The sequence below is a fragment of the Silurus meridionalis genome, chromosome 24 (genome assembly GCF_014805685.1).
Source record: "Silurus meridionalis isolate SWU-2019-XX chromosome 24, ASM1480568v1, whole genome shotgun sequence".
Lineage (NCBI taxonomy): Eukaryota > Metazoa > Chordata > Actinopteri > Siluriformes > Siluridae > Silurus > Silurus meridionalis.
Genome location: NC_060907.1, coordinates 6045797 through 6065991, shown reverse-complemented (window position 1 = coordinate 6065991; position 20195 = coordinate 6045797). Strand labels below are relative to the sequence as shown.

The 20195-nt window shown below is 39.5% G+C and overlaps 1 protein-coding gene across 5 annotated transcripts in view; it reads right to left on the bottom strand.

The window, feature by feature from the left end:
- nfixa (nuclear factor I/Xa) overlaps nucleotides 1-20195 on the bottom strand; it is a 126536-nt gene that overhangs the window by 72427 nt on the left and 33914 nt on the right. For 4 of the 5 annotated variants that reach the window (XM_046838294.1, XM_046838293.1, XM_046838290.1 and 1 more), the window contains one exon: nucleotides 5591-6122. In XM_046838294.1, the coding sequence (XP_046694250.1) occupies nucleotides 5591-6122 (532 nt within the window). Of the gene's footprint in view, nucleotides 1-5590; nucleotides 6123-6938; nucleotides 7341-20195 lie in introns of those variants that run through there. The other variant, XM_046838292.1, reaches the window with a different exon arrangement.

Sequence of the window (20195 nt, the reverse complement as noted above, 5' to 3'; positions counted from 1 at the left end):
ATGTCATTGTCTTCCAGAGATTTTGCCTGGCCTCCTTATAGTGTGATGAATGAGCATAAACTGATTTCATGATTTCAGATCGCAAAAGCGTTCAGGGACGACATTTTTACGACTTTTCTGTCTGACTGAATGAGTACGAATCAGGAACAGATTGTGATTCAATAACTCATCGCTCTACTTCTATAATAAGCTCAAATGTAAGAGTAAAGCATCAGGATCAAATCTGAAGTGGTTTAGCATCGGTCCTTCTAAGCCATGCACATTACACACACCCTACACACACACACACACACACACACACATTAACATGCTCTCTTTCAGTTATTTTTAACACCTTATTTCAAACAATTGTAAATTAACGGCTTTGTTTGTGCTTCTGCTGGGACAAAAGTGTACACTATTAAAGTGAGGAACATGGCTGGGCCTGTTTGCTCATGGCAAGACCATGATGCAACACACGCCCACACACACACACACACACACACACACACACACACACACACACACACAAGTAAGAAGCATCTTCCCACACCAATAGCCCTGAGGTTGTGCCAACCAGAACTATTGTACTCACAGCTCCCTGCCTCTCTCTCTCTCTCTCTCTCTCTCTCTCTCTCTCTCTCTCTCTCTCTCTCTGGCACACAAAAGGAGCGCTCACTACGCGAGACTGACAATGAAGGCAGCGTTTAGCGGCGCTAAACAAAATGTTTACAAAAGCAATAATCACAAGGACAAAGAGCGGAGCCTGAAAAACAAATAAAAGTAACCAACTTGCTCTGTGAAACACACACACACACACACACACACACACACACACACACACACACACACACACAGACAAGGGAGGACAAAAAAAATAAACACACCGCTCTTTTCTTTTTCTCCACAACATTCAGGCTCGTTTGCTGAATAAACAAATTATTTTTGGATTAAACGAAGCCGTGGAGGAAAAACGAAATGCACGGTGTGATCCTGGCTGCGGTGTCTTACGGGCCAGACGTTAACGGCCAAATCAAATCCTTCATCAGCTGTCTGTCATACATATATATATATATATGTAAACCCACACACGCTACATGATTATTTCTACACAGACGTATATAGAGGGAGAAGGCCTAGAAATACAGCCTGCATGTGTGTGTGTGTGTGTGTGTGTGTGTGTGTGTGTACATTAGGGAGGTGTGTTGACACGACGTGCCAGCGGCGGTTCTGGATTCCCACATGGCTTCCCGCGGGGTGCTGGGCTCGGCCGCGGCTATTTGGAGGCCGATAAAAGCAGCAGGGACACACTGGATTAGCGGCGATAAGATAACAGAGCGCTGCAAGGGCTAACTTTGCGAACGGGCAGCGCAGTGGCCAGCCCTGTCGGGCACAAACATGGTGTGTGTGTGTGTGTGTGTGTGTGTGTGTGTGTGTGTGTGTGTGTGTGTGTGTGTGTGTGTGTGTGTGTGTTTGAGAAAGACAGAAAAAATGGCAGACATGCTGGGAAATGTTAAATGAAATCCAGTACACATGAGATATTTGGGACACAATAACGGCCAAAGTTGTATCTCTTACAATCTCTCTATACAATATTATTATTTTTTAAATAAGTTAAATTAACCCGGCTTGATCATGCCTGTAAATTTTGTCGTGTTTTGTATATATACGGTATACATACAGTCTAGCGATGTAGAGCAGTAGTGAACATAATTGAGATGTACGGAGCAATACTGATCAATCTGGGGCATTATTCGTGCATTATTGGGCAGAATGGAGCATTATTAAACATTACTGAGCATTACTGAGCAGTGTTCAGCATTATTGAGAAGCAGACACTTAATTTAGCATTATGGGATTACTGAGCAGTATGGAGCATTATAAAGTGGTCTGGAGTATAATTGAGCAGTCTGGAGTATTACTGAGCGGTCTGGAGTATGAGTGAGCAGTCTGGAGTATGATTAAGCAGTCTGGAGTATTATTGAGCAGTCTGGAGTATTATTGAGCAGTCTGGAGTATTATTGAGCAGTCTGGAGTATGATTAAACAGTCTGGAGTATTATTGAGCAGTCTGGAGTATGATTGAGCAGTCTGGAGTATTATTGAGCAGTCTGGAGTATTATTGAGCAGTCTGGAGTATGATTTAGCAGTCTGGAGTATTACTGAGCGGTCTGGAGTATTATTGAGCAGTCTGGAGTATTATTGAGCGGTCTGGAGTATTATTGAGCAGTCTGGAGTATTATTGAGCAGTCTGAGTATTATTGAGCGGTCTGGAGTATTATTGAGCAGTCTGGCGTATTATTGAGCGGTCTGGAGTATTATTGAGCAGTCTGGAGTATTATTGAGCACGGTCTGGAGTATTATTGAGCAGTCTGGAGTATTATTGAGCAGTCTGGAGTATGATTAAACAGTCTGGAGTATTATTGAGCAGTCTGGAGTATGATTGAGCAGTCTGGAGTATTATTGAGCGGTCTGGAGTATTATTGAGCAGTCTGGAGTATGATTTAGCAGTCTGGAGTATTACTGAGCGGTCTGGGGTATTATTGAGCAGTCTGGAGTATTATTGAGCGGTCTGGAGTATTATTGAGCAGTCTGGAGTATTATTGAGCAGTCTGGAGTATTATTGAGCAGTCTGGAGTATTATTGAGCACGGTCTGGAGTATTATTGAGCGGTCTGGAGTATTATTGAGCAGTCTGGAGTATGATTTAGCAGTCTGGAGTATTACTGAGCGGTCTGGAGTATTATTGAGCAGTCTGGAGTATTATTGAGCGGTCTGGAGTATTATTGAGCAGTCTGGAGTATTATTGAGCAGTCTGGAGTATTATTGAGCGGTCTGGAGTATTATTGAGCAGTCTGGCGTATTATTGAGCGGTCTGGAGTATTATTGAGCAGTCTGGAGTATTATTGAGCACGGTCTGGAGTATTATTGAGCAGTCTGGAGTATTATTGAGCAGTCTGGAGTATGATTAAACAGTCTGGAGTATTATTGAGCAGTCTGGAGTATGATTGAGCAGTCTGGAGTATTATTGAGCGGTCTGGAGTATTATTGAGCAGTCTGGAGTATGATTTAGCAGTCTGGAGTATTACTGAGCGGTCTGGGGTATTATTGAGCAGTCTGGAGTATTATTGAGCGGTCTGGAGTATTATTGAGCAGTCTGGAGTATTATTGAGCAGTCTGGAGTATTATTGAGCAGTCTGGAGTATTATTGAGCACGGTCTGGAGTATTATTGAGCAGTCTGGAGTATTATTGAGCAGTCTGGAGTATGATTAAACAGTCTGGAGTATTATTGAGCAGTCTGGAGTATGATTGAGCAGTCTGGAGTATTATTGAGCGGTCTGGAGTATTATTGAGCAGTCTGGAGTATTATTGAGCGGTCTGGAGTATTATTGAGCAGTCTGGAGTATTATTGAGCAGTCTGGAGTATTATTGAGCACGGTCTGGAGTATTATTATTCAGTCTGGAGTATTATTGTTCAGTCTGGAGTATTATTGAGCGCGGTCTGGAGTATTAATGTTTAGTCTGAAATATTATTGAGTGGTTCGGAGCATTATTGAGCATTTTAACAAGCTGTTTAAATTGCTCTACAAATAAAAATTAATTGAACTGAATATAATACAGCAGCAAAAAACTGTCAGGTATCAGGGAGAAAAAATCTAAACTTATGAATAGAAATGTGTACATGTAAAGAGAACTTGCATTCATTTTAGATTTTTTTATATATATATTTAGACAAGAACATATGAAATAAAAATAATATGTAATATCCTTGTGCATTGTTAATAAAAAACTGCTTTAGTTAAAAAATACAGAGGCATTTCTAGATTTGGATCTCATTCTCATCTGCATAGGTTGAGAAACGTTTCTCTCTTTTTTCTTTTAGAAATTCAACAACAAATAAAGAGAAACACATCGAACCTGTTGTGTCCAATGAGGAAATCAAGTGTATAGGATTAAATAACAGAGCAAAATGTGTGTAATGAGACAGAGCCATTATGTAAGCTTTATGATGCACTTCTTTATAATCTGATCTTCCAGGCTCCAGATTTCACCTCCGCTAAATAACTATGATGGAAGAATATGAAAATCACGTATCGTTCGCCTCCAGTTTAAACCATACAGACCGAATATTTTTCAGAAAAGTAAACTACAGAATACAATATCACCATGTGGGTCATATATCTGCTGCTGTCACATGACTGTTCTTCCAGCTGTGTGATAGAAATTTAATAAAGGGTTCGATTTTATTAATAATAAAGACGTAGGAAAAAGATCTCGGAGTGCTGATGAATGAACACCTGTTTATTATGATATTAAAGGTGATTGTCAGATAAAAATACAAACTCTCAAACACACACACACACACACACACACACACACACACACACGAATGACACTGGAAGCAAAAACCTGACACTGTAGACATGGTGGTGAACATGAGCAGTGATATTTGGCAGTGAATAATTGAGAGTGCACCACACCAATGCCTATACACACACACACACACACACACACACACACACACACACACACACACACACAGTTCTAAAATACACTGCCAATGAGACAGCGGACTGTGACTGGGAGACCGGCCACTTACTACACACAACATAGCGGTATTAAGCCAATTACAACAGAATGCTCTCTCTCTCTCTCTCTCTCTCTCTCTCTCTCTTTCTCTCTCTGACACACACACACACACACACACACACACGGCATGCTTTTTAAAGCCTCATCAACAAACTCAGAACAGTTCTAGACGCGTCATTATACTGCTCCCGTCGTTTTGTGGTTTTACATGAATTCCTGTGTCTTTACACTGTTCTTTTTTTGTGTGAAATGAGTGTTATTTTCAGAATCGCAGTAATTTTAATATTACAAGGTGTGTGTTTAAGGGGGTGTGAGTTCTGTCTAATCTCTAAAAGTGATCTATAAAAAGAAAATCTGAAATAAAAACTTTACTTATAAAAACATCTCTCTCTCTCTCTCTCTCTCTCTCTCTCTCTCTCTCTCTCTCTCTCTCTCTCTCTCTATATATATATATGAGAGAGAGAGAGAGAGAGAGAGAGAGAGAGAGTTTGAAGAATGTAAATCATGATCGCTTGTGTAACTTTGTTGTGTAAATGTCTTTCCGATTTTTCCCCCTCTGACGTAATAACATCTTAAATAAATACACAAACAAACAAATGAATAAACAAATCCCAGAATTTGTAAAGGAACAAGAGGTCACATGACGACATCAGATGAGATTTTTGTCATATTATTAAATGTAATTCCTAAACAAGACTTCTGTGTAATACAGAGAAAAATTACGCTAACAATTAAAATATATTGTGTGGCTGATAATTAGCCTGTTGTGTATTTGTGTTTGTTTTTTTTCTTTGTGTGTTTATGTATAATGTATCAGAAGAGCACAACGAATTTGGTTTAGACGTTGCGATAATAAAAACATACATGGATAGCCATGGCATGACACTTTTGGCCTGCAGTGTGTGTGTGTGTGTGTGTGTGTGTGTGTGTGTGTGTGTGTGTGTGTAGATGTAGTACAGAGAGTGTGTCGAGATTGAAAAAGACTTGGTCAGTGCTTGTGCGTGGGTGTGTCCTGCACTGACCTGGCGAGTGGACGAAGTAGGCCAGGTAGAGGTCGAGCTCTTTGACCGAGACGCCGATGTGGTGCGGTTGGACGCACAGGCTGTGGTTGGAGCACTGCGGTGATTTGACGAGCCGCTCTCCGTCCGTGCTCTCCAGCGGGCTGCCTTTGAACAGGATCACCATGACCAGGTCGAGCCTCCACACCTTGTCGGCCTGCCTCAGACAATCGATGCGCCTCATCTTGCCTTTCTGGTCCGGGTTGGAGAGCACGCAGCAGGGCTGCTTCTTGCCCGTCACGCTGAGCACGAAGTCTTCGCGGAACTCGGGCCGGATGTCCTTGCGCAGTTTGGCGAGGAGGCGGGACGCCCACTTCTGCTTGATCTCGGGCTTCTCGCCCAGCAGCTCGTCCTTCACCGCGCGCTCCTCGTCCTTGGACATGCGCTTCTCGTGCTTCTTGAAGTACTTGCGCTTGCGTGCCTGCAGGTTGAACCAGGTGTACGAGAAGGCGCGCACGTGCGGCAGGAGCGCCTCGATGAACGGGTGGAACTCATCCTGGATGATGGAGGAGGAGGAGCAGGGAAGAAGGGCAGAGGGGAACAAAGCGAGAGAGGGGGAGATGGAGTTAACATCGTGCTGCATGGAAGACGAAGGAAAGCAAAGAGACAGAGAAAGGACGAGAGCACGGCTCGAACGAACGGTCTGGCGAAAGAGAGCCTTGTGCGTGTGCGTAAGAGGCGCTGGGCTACACACACACATACACACACACACACACACACACACACATACGCAACAGCATGAACACTTACTCTGGGTGGCTCTGATCTCAAAAACACTGAATATTAGTCTATATATTTTCAGCACTCTGGGGAAAATGCAGGGAAATTGGAAGAACAAAACTTGAATTTCGTAATCAAATACACATTTTTTAAAAAATTTCAAAAATAAACATGTTTGTAAATATCAAAATGGCAGGAATTTAAGCTTGGATTATATCAGAACAAAAAATAAATGTAAAAAAAATTTGTTATGAACTAAATATTTTATTTAAACCAATCAGGCTTCACTATAAAGATAACGTTATATTAATTCTATGCTTTAATTACATTGAATTTACTTGTATTCTCTATGTTCAGTTAAATTCTTGCATTTCTAATTCCATTAAATCCTTAATTTAAAACAAAATCGTAAAATCACGTTTAAATTGTAAGATCTTATTTTGTTGTTGTTTTTTCTTTTTTATACTAATCGGGTACTTTTTTTAAAATAGAAAACATAGAGCACTAATTCCAACACTGCACAATCACCAAACAAACACATGCAACACACGCACACACACCAAAAAAAAGGTCAGAAAACGTCGATAGTTACCATTTTGCACTTTCATCATAAACTTCAGCATAAACAAACAAAAAAAAAAGGAGAGAGAAAAAGCAGACCGGGTCCTGTCCTCGCTTCAGTCAACAGAACATGTCCTAATTCTCGCTACCCGGAGAAATAAATGTAAAAAAATATGACACTAAGACAAGAAAAAAAAACAAATCAACAAACTCAATTTGCCTTGAGGGAATGTGTTAGAAGAGGAAAAAAATGTAATATGCCAAACTGCAAAAGGGAAGCTTTGGGGTAAAAACTACATTTTTTTTGCTATCACACACAGGAAAAATATTGTGTGCAAAAAAAATTAAATAAAAAAAACATTCTTAGATGATAAATATAATCAGAAAAATGTGTTAAGTAGGAAAAATCGTTTGGCAAAGTAGCAAGTGACAGATCTGTATGCTCTGCATTCGGGGATATTGAAATCGAAAAGAGAGAGAGAGAGAGAGAGAGAGAGAGAGAGAGAGAGAGAGAAGAAGACGAAAGCGAGCAAGGGTTGGGGGGGGGGGTAAAAAGCGAGATAGCGAATGAAGACAGAAAAAAAAAAAACACAACAGAGGACCGAATCGCTGTTGGAAGAGCGTGCGAGAGAGAGAGAGCGCTGGCAAACCTGACCGATGCTTCCCTTTCTCCTTTTTTTTTCTCTCCGAATCGCTCCCTCTCTCCCTACGTTCTTTTCCTAACCATCGCCCCAAAAGTGTGCCAGCACCGGGCTGAACCCACCTATTTGGCACAGAGTCTCCCAATATGCTCAACCAATACGCACGCTTCGAGGCCTGAATGGGTGGGAGAGGGGGGGTGGGAGATAGAGGGAGGGATGGAGGGAGAGATAGAAAGCGACAGAGAGAGAGAGAGAGAGAGAGAGAGAGAGAGAGAGAGAGAGGAAGCAAGCGTAGTATGCGAATCAGTCAGTGGGACGGCTCTTCACTTTTGCCAAATTAACAAGTTCCGTGTCCAGAGATCATTAATTCCACACTAGCCAATCAGACGCCTCGAAATGTATTCAAACCCCGCCTTCTTGTTCCTCATATCCATATCCGTTACCGAACACACTCTCCATCATCATCATCATCATCGCTCTCCCAAAACTCGTTCTTATCCGTCGATCCCAGTCTTCTTTACTCTAACCGGGTTCATCCATCTCCATATCGTTCCCCTTTCTCCTTCCCTTCCTTAATCCCCCTCCATTCTCTCTCTCTCTCTCTCTCCCTCTCAAGCCTTGGCATGGGAACAGTGTGTGAACACACAGGGCTGAAATCCCTACAGACCCTCCAAACCAGCAGCTGCCTTCAGAACCACCACACAAACAAAGGAGACACACAGACAAATACTCCTCACCAACACCACCACGTTCACACTCGCTCCACACACAACAAATACTCGACACGCAAGGCCCGGCCGATGGACGTGATATTTACCGGACCCCAGAGAACTGTGCACACAAACACGTACAGGTATGTTTTTGTTCTGAATGTCAAACTAGTCCTTAGGATCTGAATTCCATTTCGGCCGCAGGATCCCGTGTACAAGTTTCGAGGAATGAAAAGTTTTCAAAAATCCTGTGATAGCGCAAATCTACAACAATGGTCTCTCAAAATCTCCATTTTAATAATGTAATTCCACACAGTCTGTTTTGTTGACCACCTGAGTGCGGAAAGTGCAAATCTCCGTCGTCCGTGACCTGATAATCCGCTTTACGGAGACACACAAACTGCTATCGTAAGACTCGAATCAGGAGACCTGGTCTAAATCAGAGATAAATCCCCCACGATGAGTTTAAGCGGCATATGCCGTAGCATCCGGGCGCCGCCGAATCGCATCTCGGGTTTAAAGTGAAGAAAAAAAACAACTCACCGGTGATCTTATTTAATTACAACATCACGATCGGTTGATGAAATGACATGGAAAGTTTGAAAGAGCTAAGAGGCATGTGTTTATATATATATATATGAGACAGTATCAATATTCCAGGACAGTTCACATGACGATATTGTGATATGATACAATACACTAATAGTAGCTCAGTGGTTAAGGTGCTGGGTTACTGGTCGGGGGGTTTAAGCCCTGATATTGCCAAGCTGCCACTCCTGGGCCCTTGAGCGAGGCCCTTAACACTCTATACTCCAGGGGTGCTTTATAATAGCTGACCCTAGCTTGTGAACTTGCGATTAAACTTTTCCGTCAGTGCAGCTATGGCAGAAAAAAACTCTATAAATATTGATAAAGAAATAAACGTGTGTTCATGCATAGTGTGTGTGTGTGTGTGTGTGTGTGTGTGTGTTTAATATTTCAATCATTGCAGAGATGATCATTCTTATGCATTACGTAATTTATAGTGTACAAAGTACTTTATGGTTAGGAGAACATACACAACACACACACACACACACACACACACACACACACACACACACACACACACACACACTTTTACCTTCTTTAGAGCATTAGAGGGACCAAATACAATACTGAATTAAAAATAGTCAGTATGAACAATATTCTTCAGTGTGTGTGTGTGTGTGTGTGTGTGTGTGTGTGTGTGTGTTTTGAATATTTCAATAATTGCAGAGATAATAATTCTTATGCATAACGTAATTTATAGAGTATAAAGTACTTTATGTACTTTATCGTAAGAGAACATACACAACATATATACACACACACACACACACACACACACACAGTTGCCTTCTTTAGAGCATTAGAGGGACTAAATACAATACTGAATTAAAAATAGTCAGTATGAAAAATATTCTTCAGTGTGTGTGTGTGTGTGTGTGTGTGTGTGTGTGTGTGTGTGTTTGCAGCTTGTTTTATTGTTTTAGTGGAGACTAAATGTTGTTGTTGTTGTAATATTACCATTTACACAATTTCCTTTTAATTACAGAGGTAAAGGTTGGATTTAGTCTCAGGTATAGGTGTAACATTAATGTAAGACAAACGTGTGTGTGTGTGTGTGTGTGTGTGTGTGTGTGTGTGGTTTCTCTTACGAGAAATGTAAATGAATCATGGTGGTGAGGTGAAAACCAGGGTTTTTCACTCTATTCACTGCTACACATTTTTTACTGAGTCTTTTGAGCAAATACGTTTTTACTTTTACTGCTCACATTCTGCATTTTAACAACGGAAATGTCACTTATTTAGTGCCCTTCTGTCAGAAAATAATATTTACTTCATCGAATTCAAAGCAAATTGCCTCATATGTCATGTTATGAAAGTAATAAGTGATCATGGTGCTCAAAAGAATATTTCCAACAGACCTCCTTGGGCTCTTAGATTGAGTTTGACCAGAGGATGAATATTCATCATTCTCTAGTCATAAATAATGAGTGAAAAACAAAAATCTTATATTAGTTCATATTTTTCCCATTAAGAATGTGCATTTTTGGGGGGTCTCTTCAGGTTTCTTTCAGGTGTCTTGTGAGGTAACAATGTATAGATCGAACTTTCAAGACATTTAACATCCTTTATTAACCTCTCTATGATTACTAGTGTTTACTAATTATCACTAATTATCACTAATAATCACTAATATTGATGAATATTTAAACCGTTACTTGTTTGAATGTATAAAGTAACGGTCGGGTAACGGTACAGTAGCTGTAACGGGCCACATGAAGGACATGGGAATGTGGGCACCATTAAAACCGCTCTAAAATAATGTATTTATTAAAAATGAATATCAAATCAGGCCTAAAAGTCTGGTTTAAACTTTTATATCCTTCTTTACACAAAACAAAACAAAATAAAAAAAACACCGCCAATATTTTTCGTTACACAATCTAAAAGCCTCTGTATGATTGACAAAAACAAGCAAAATAAACACGTGTTCGGCCTTGTTGGCTGAAAATAAAACAATTTTCTTTTGTTTGTTTTTTGTTTTTCTTTTCGTTTCACTCCCAAAAAATGTGTTGACGCTGCTCAGGGAAGGAGCGCGAGCCGAATTGCGCGAGAACGCGCTCGGCCAAGTCCACCGCAGCGCACGTGCTCAGCTGTCCATTTATTATTACAGGGCTATTTCAAATAAAACATTAATAAAACGTGTCTTTTTTTTTTACACACACACACGCAAGAACAAAGTTTATATTTACCTATATTACATTTTTTTTCCAAAGATTATTTTTCATCCAAAGACAATAAAATAATTGCAAATAAAATAAATAATAATAAAAAAATATTTTGGAAACTAACCCGAAATCAAAGCTATTAAAATATCACAGCCATAAGACACTATTTGCAGTTATTTATTGAGCCTATATTTCTAACAGATTGATGCATAAACACTTCTCCACATCCATTTTTTTAATTAAATAAAAAACGACATAAAAAATACATATATATTTATATATAGCCGACAGCTTGCTCCCGTAAAAAGGCCGTATGGCAATAAACAAGCCTGAAGTGGTTCATCTGTCATCTTTATCCACCCGAGAAAATAATAAACCATTCATTAGGTTTAATACTATTCTCTTTGACCCGATTTAAGTAGCTGTTCAATTAAAAAAAGAAATGAACAAAATGTCGGGTCAACAATACTGGAATCAATAACACGCTTCTGCAAACAGTTTGGTGCAATCCGAAATAAAAATGATGCACATGCGCAGTTCATATTTTTTATTTCTCTTGAAATGCATAAATGTATTTTTATTTTAATGAATATTAATATTATGTAAATACATCTTATTTTTATATAATATTTATATTTTTTATATTTATATATTTTTTTTACTATTTTTTTTTTCTAATTTTATTCGTTATATATAAAACAGTGACCTCAAAATGAAACCCAGCATTTATTTCTCCTGGGTTTTTCCCCCCTTTTTTTTTCTCCATGGTTTTCCTAAAATTTTTTTTTTTTTTTTTTGCATTTGGTTAATAAATTTTTAAAACAAAACTAATACAAACTAATGCATTTTCTACTTTAATTAAACACTGCATACATTCATTAATAATTATGAATAATATTAAATAAGGATAACTGAATTACTGATTTGAAGGTTGGGGGTTGAAGCTCTGGTAATACCAGGCTGCCACTCTGTGCTCCAGGGGCACCGTACAATAGCTGACCCTGTGCTCTGACCCCAACTTCTGATCAAAAACAGATTATTACTGTGCTGTAATGTATTTATGACAAATAAAGGATATTCTTCTATTCATTAGAACTGATGATCCTGATCATATTTACACAACACACACACACACACACACACACACACACACACACACACACACACACAAGGTTAATTAGACTTCGTGTTAGCCGTCGTGATCAGCCAGTAATTAATATTTTAGGCTACATTATCAAAAGTGTCATCTAAAGAGGGTGGAGCGTAGAGCTTTAGGTGTCATTTAAGTTATTTAATTTATCTGTCAATTATAAATTATATTTTATAATCTTTATAATCTTTATAATCTTTTTTATCTATCTATCTATCTATCTATCTATCTATCTATCTATCTATCTATCTATCTATCTATCTATCTATCTATCTATCTATCTATCTATCTATTTATCTACACACATATACACACACACATATCTATATATCTATATCTATATCTATCTTTATCTATATATATATATATATATATATATATATATATATATATATATATATATATATATATATATATATAAAATACATGGTATTATGTATTTGCAGCATAATAATTACGAGTTTTAGTGGATTTTAGTGGATCCACTAAAACTCGTAATTATTATGCAAATACACAGAAAATAAACAATTCTGGAAACTATTACAGTCAAGATTTTACAAACAATATAGAATTTGCATCTAATTGTAGCTACAAGTTGTTTATTATTAGTTTGTTTAATTTGCTAGACCCTCACGTTTACACACGAACACAAAGCACACACACTCACACTTGCGTGCAGTCCACACCAGTCCGCTACGATAAGGTCCTTTTGGGCTGATGATTTTTAACACGTATTTAGCACGCCCTTTATTGTTACAACGGTTGAAATCAATGGAAACTCCTCATTATTACAGCTATTATACTTATTATTATTATGGTCATATAGAAATCAAATACGAAATCAAACACAAGAATATGAATGTATTTCACTTTATCATAAAGACAGTATACACTATCTTCTTCACTGCACTCTCCATGACCATTGTACTTGTTTTTATATAACCCCCTTTCCTTGCACTGTTTATTTATATTCATATTATTCATTACATATTATTCATTCATCTGCCATTATTTATTTACATCTATCAAATATCAGCCTTACCAACGTGTTCCATATGTAAATATTTTACACCGCTACTGTTTAGATGCTAACTGCATTTCGTTGCCTTGTACCGCAACATGTGCAAAGACAAAGTTGAATCTAATCTAATCTAATCTAATCTAATCTAATCTAATCTATATAAATAAGATTGTACACATAAAACAAACCCGCCTGAAAATTTGGGGGTCCACAGGATTTAAAGTGTTTCATGGAAAAGTGCATTTTGTCCACCAAAATTTGTATTGGGACCATTTCAAATCACAGCCGCTAAAGCTGAATTTGAACTGCCAAGACAGACACAGAATGAGGCCTAGATCCTGGAAGCCGGTCACTGGAGGTTCAGGAGGCACCCTGGCACTGGCGCTGAAATGGTGAAAGCAGCAGCCGGGCACCACACACCGCCTAATGAAGTGAACTCATCAACTCAAAGACCAGCCAATGAAATGAGGTACAGGAAAACTAACAGCGCGACGTGTCCGAGCCGTACCACCTTTCCAGCTTTGCTGCTGAGGAACTAATAAAACTCCCTTCTGAAAAAAAACAACATACTCTTACGAAGCACACTTGCCACTTTCTCCTTCTTTTCACTTTTCTATGACTTTCCCGCCCATTTCGGCCCCTCCTTCTCCGTCAACCTCGTCCTTGATTGTCGCTCTCATACATACTCTCTCTTTTTCTTTCTTTCTCTCACTCTCTTGTTGTCTTTCTTTCATTATTTTCTTCCTCCTGTGCAAGTCTGCAGGGCCGAGTGCCAACCCTTCTCCTCCAGTGGGCACCGTGCCCTGTACTTTATGCAAATCAAGCACAAGCTTCCTTTTCCCTCTCTACCCCTCCTCCTCTATTCCCCTCCCTCACCACTTTCCTTCTTTCTCTCTCTTCTTCACATTCATCCCATACTGTCAGATGCTATTTAACATTCCTACAGTGTAATAACATTTTCATGTGGCATACAAAATTGTATGTTTTATAAAAAAGTAAAGAAAATGCACTTTTTTTTTCTTAGTAAAGAAAAAAATAATAAATCGACACCCGGTCCGATGTTGGGCTTCTTTAGTTTTGCGCTGATGCAAAGTGAATGGAAGCGAATCAGCTAGCAAGTAACATTCCTGCCCCAATTCGGTTTATCGTTCCTCCTAAGCCCCGCCCCTTCAAACCTGCAACATCCAAAGCTCATACACAGAGAGTCTGGAATTATGGGAACTATTACAGTCAAGATTTTTCGAACAAGAAGGAATTTATAATATTAAATTCACAAAGTTCTCACACACACACACACACACACACACACACACACACACACACACACACACACGATCAGCACAAGGCCCCCGCATCCATTCACAAATGCCAAAAAGACAATCCATTCACGAAACAGACGAATTCACTTTGTGTACCTAACAGGCGTTTTCGGTACAAAGATCACACTGATAACAATCCGACAAACACACACACACACACACACACACACACACACACACACACACACAGGATCACACCATGTGGCCGGGTTTTAATTATAGGACTGTAAAAGTGAATTACCGCAAGCTACACGTAAGTACACACACACACACACACACACACACACACACACACACACACAGACAGACACAGACCCACACTCCCACACATATATAGTGGAAAGGCAGAGAAAGAACAGGCTTGATAACAAAGTGAGTGTGAGTGAGTGTGAGTGTTTATACTTAAAGGAGTGAGTGAGGAGCAGGAAGACACCATGAGAACGAGGTTAGGTGAGGCTGAGTGTCTGGATTAGCAGCTAGAAGATTCCACACTAAAAGGTGCGCTTAGTGTTTTTGGTGGAAGTCTCCAGGCGTTATTACATTACGGACGTAAAAATCGTGCTTTTTTTCGGTTCCAAAGCTACACACTCTAAAATTTACGGCATTTGGCTGACGTCCGTATGCAGAGTGAATAATAACTGAGCAGCTGACGGTTAAGGGCCGAGCTCAAAGGCGTAGCAGTGGCAGCTTGGTGGTGCTTGGATTTGAACTCAAAACCTTCCAACCAGAACTCAACATCATAACCGAATGAACTGTGATTGTCCTGAACTGGACAAATAACCTGTTCCTGTTCTGATTGGTCGTATCTTGGAGGTCCACGTGAATTGTGTTGTTTTTACCTCAGAGAAATCAAAGCTCTATCGCTCCTCACACTGCACTGCAATGAACTTCCTGTAGATGTCCGAACATCTGAGTCACTGCCAATCTTCAATCATTCACATTTACATTAATGGCATTTGGCAGAGCGACATACATTTATCTCATTCATACAACGGAGCAGTTGAAGGGTAAGGGACTTGCTAAGCGGCCTATGAGTGGCAGCTTAGTGTGGCTGGGATTTGAACTCATGACCTTCTGAGTCAATGCCTCAACCACTAAACTACCACCTCCCCATGAGACATTTGCATTTATGGCATTTGGCAGATGCCCTTATACATAGAGACTTAAGGCTCAAGCCCCCAGCAATGGCAGCTTGGTGATGATGGGATTCAAACTTGCGACCTTCCAATGTATGTATGTATTTATTTATGCAAAAAAAATCCTCCTAACAGAGATTTAAGCTGATGGTATCTTAAGTTTGCATCCTAGTAAAGCATTATTGATGTATTTATTGATACAGTCTTCAAAGCACCACTCTGGACAAGATTTTGTTTTATTTAAATGTCAATTTAAATGTAATGAAAGCTACCAAATCGCTTAGTTTTAAAACATATGAAGCTTTTAACCGCCCAATAATGTAATAATCATCTCTCTGGTGCTAAAATTTCAGGATAGATATGTGTATCATGGTGTGGATTTGGATCTATTGGGGGATCTTTGGTCTGGAGGAGGTCATAAAGATCACAGGCTCTGGGTTATTAATCGCCTGCCACTCTTGGGGCCCCTTGAGCAAGGCCCTTGTGTGCTCTGGGAGTCTGCTGTATCATGGCTGACCCTGTGCTCTGATCCCAGCTTCCTACATGTGACAAGTATAAAGCACCTTGACATCATAATGACATGACATCATATAAATATTAATATGAAATGAAACCTTTTGTGAAAAGAAAGCAAAAAAATACTATGAATGGTATGAACTAACCCTAGCCCTTCAGTTTGGATAAAAGTAATGGCTTAAAAGGAGAGTGGAAAAGAGTATGAAAGCGCTGACATGCTGCGAAGTCTGAGCTGTTATTGGAGAATTTTGGATACGCCACAATCGTGGCACGGTTCGTTCGATGTTCAGAAGCCATTTTGTCCTTTTTTTGGCCCTCTTTCAGCTCTTTCATTGGCGTCATACTTTTCTTTTTTCTTTCGTATTTTTACGAGTTTAATGGAAAACGTTGTAGTTCGATTTGGTCTGTCTCACGTGGTCCTCTGTAATTGAGACCCTACATGTATTTGGATGTTTCCTTGTCATGTTTTACACTGCCAAGTGGTTTTCTTCTTGTAGCCACTGTGCAATCAGAGGCACTGGCTTCATCATGCGCTTTCACATTCGGGTATGTAAAAAGGATTTGATGTGCATTTGTGCTCACGTGGTTAATGTTCACTGATAGTAACCTAAAATGTCTTGGAGTTTTTTTTCACTTTTAAAGCTACAAAAACCTTTATAACCCCCCTATCATACACCCAGCCCCCCACCCCCATACTAAAACGACTCGCATAAGATTTCAGCTGAACGCAAACAAGCATTTTTTACTCAACTACATTTTGTGAAATCAGTCTTTTTATTCATGATAAAAACTTAACAGGTCAAACACGCAACAATCCACCAATCGAGTTCGAGCGCACGCTCGGTTTTAAACGTGTTCTGATAGGCGCTTGGTGTATCTACTGATCACCAACATACAGTTCAGCATCAGTTCAACAGCAAGCAGAACATTTAAAGAGGAATAAATGATGAAGAAACTTCAGACTGTGTGATTTTTTTTAAGAAGTTGGGAAGGTTTTGGGCTCATGATTATATTGTAATAGATAAGAATCAGTGTTTGACTCATTAATATCATTCTATTAATAAATCAGTGTGTTGAGAATAATTTCATAATAAGAGTCTTTTCACATTAACTGAGTTGATTAAGCAATAAAATTAATAAAATATGATAATGTAATAAAAATGATAATAGGAACATTATAGTTGTTGTATAGTTGTTTTACTCAAGTGAAAGTTTAAAGGGACACATTTACTTTTACTGGAGTCATATATTACCGAGCGTAGCTTTCCTTTACTAAAGTACATGGTTAGTGTACATCATCTACCACTGTATACACTCACTCACACACACACACACACACACACACACACACACACACACACACACACACACACTCAGAGTGAGAATGGACTGCCCTCCACAGCTTTCTGGTGCTTCAAGATGCTACCACGTCACAAGCTTGCTTGGCTTTATGTCAGAGAATACGAATGAAAAGAGAGAATGTGTGTGTGTGTGTGTGTGTGTGTGTGTGTGTGTGTGTGAGAGAGAGAGAGAGAGAAATAGAGAGACAGCCCAGTAAGGAAGAACGCTCCCATCAATTTGTAAAAGACAAAAGGGCGAAAGCTGTGCGTCGGAAATGAAAACGCCTCAGTCACAAAAGCGACGAATTCAACTAGAGTGCAAGCAGAAGAGCTGGAGGGTAAGAAACACCTGGAACAACAATCACACACACACACACACACACACACACACACACACACACACTCAAACACACTCACAATCACAAACACAAACTCACACACAAACTCACACAAACTTACACACTCTCACACAAACGCTCTCTCTCACACACAAACTCACACTCTCACACACACAAATTCTCTCTCACACACACACACACACACACACACACACACACACACACACACCTCTCTTCCAACGACATGGCATATCATAGCTTCAGAACTATTTTGAGTTTGTCCAAACTCATAAAAATGTAAATATATGTAGGTTTATATAAGGGTCAAAGGTCAATTCTGTGGTTGCTCCTTAACCACTGAGCAGCCCTGGCTGCATCGTCTCCTTCTTCATTCTTTACAGCTTTTTTTTCCCCACAATCGCAATAAAAAGGCGTCAGAATCTGGAGCGCAGGAGTTTGTGCTGGAAGCAGAGAGGAAACTGGGCTTTACAAAGAGCTCAAGAGATTCAGATTAAATGTGCTGTGTTTTTAAAGTACAGCTTCATTACCCCATTCATACAGTTCAGTATGTGTGTGTGTGTGTGTGTGTGTGTGCGTGTGTGTGTGTGTGTGTGTGTGTGGATTAGTATAGAGGTGTTCAGGTTGGGTTCCTAGAATGGCAAAAGCATCTACAGCCTCCGATAAACAAATAAATAAACAAACAAATACTTTAGAGAAGAAAAGAAAAAAGAAACAAGCCAACATTTAAAAAATGAAGATTAAGAACAACAAAGAAAGAAAGAAAGAAAGAAAGAAAGAAAGAAAGATGCTTTTTTCTTCCCCCCACCCCATTCCCCTCTTGCCAGACCGTCGTATAAAGCATTTCACTGCATGTCGTACCCTGTATGTATGTGTATGTGATGAATAAAATTTGATTTGATTTGATTTAATTTAATTTGATTTGATTTGAAAGAAAGAAAGAAAGAAAGAAAGAAAGAAAGAAAGAAAGAAAGAAAGAAAGAAAGAAAGAAAGAAAGAAAGAAAGAAGAGGCAGAAAAGAAGAAAAAAAAAATCAATAAATACATAAACAAACAAAAACACCAAGCATACAAAATTTTTTATAAAAGTTTAAGAAATACAGTAATTAAAGAGAGGGGTATAACACATCTAAGTAATATTTCAGTATGTGCTCCCCTCTCACACACACACACACACACACACACACACACACACACACACACAGTTTCTGTGTATTTGGTGGAAACTGGAAGTCGCTGCACTACAGGATCTTTCGCAGCTTCTTGCTCAGCTCTGTGCTGAGTCTGGACTCGGCCTCTCCTGGAAGTCACTCTGGATTAAACTCTGCCAGACGAATGGCTGTGAATGTGAAAGTGAACGCTTTACTGCCAGACTTTCTGCATGTGTGTGATCTCTCTCTCTCTCTCTCTCTCTCTCTCTCTCTCTCTCTCTCTCTCTCTCACTCCAGTCCTCTGTGCACTGACAAAAACATTTCAGTCACTTTTAAAGTGGATTTGTGTCAGTAATCGCTCCGTGTCCACTGTAACTGTACTGATTAAAGCGTCTAATCACAGGTCTGGCTGTTCGGTATAAACGGATCCTCTATTACTTCTTGGTAGGAACCCAAAATATCTGCTAATGGCGCATATGCTTGAACACGCGCCTAAGTGCGAAAATTCGACTAATGGTTCTTGGTGACGGATGCATTCCAGAAGGAAAGCGGAAAGAGAGCTTTTTATATAGAGGAAATTACTCTATCCTGAACGTAAACACACACACTTTTATATATATAGTAACATAGATAACCACAGATACACATTTTATCTATCTATCTATCTATCTATCTATCTATCTATCTATCTATCTATCTATCTATCTATCTATCTATCTATCTATCTGTAAGCAGGATAGAAGGTTAGAGGTTTGAATACAATAGAGGAATCTGGAAATCTTGCTAGACAAATACACTGCATTCACATGATTTAAAAAAAAATGGTGAGGGTACAGTGAAGTTAAATCTACTCAATATTCTCCCTATAGGACTTGGCAACCCATAACAGCCCTAAGCAGTGTAATCTGGTTAGCATTCCTTCACTTCCTGCTAAGAAACCGAATATGTGCGTATAATGGTTACGGGCCGGAGTGTACGCTTCCAGACATAATAATGGGGAAAAACAGTCCAGCCAAATGGCTAGTGAGTAGCTAACTGTAACATGCCACGTCGGTGGACATTAGAATTGGTGGATCAACCGGAGAGCTAATTGCGATCACTAAATGTGGGCTGGATTTTAAAAAGAAAGCAAAAAGGCCTTGCAGGGAAAAGATGATACGCTTGCACAGCTACGCATTAGCTAGCAATCCCCG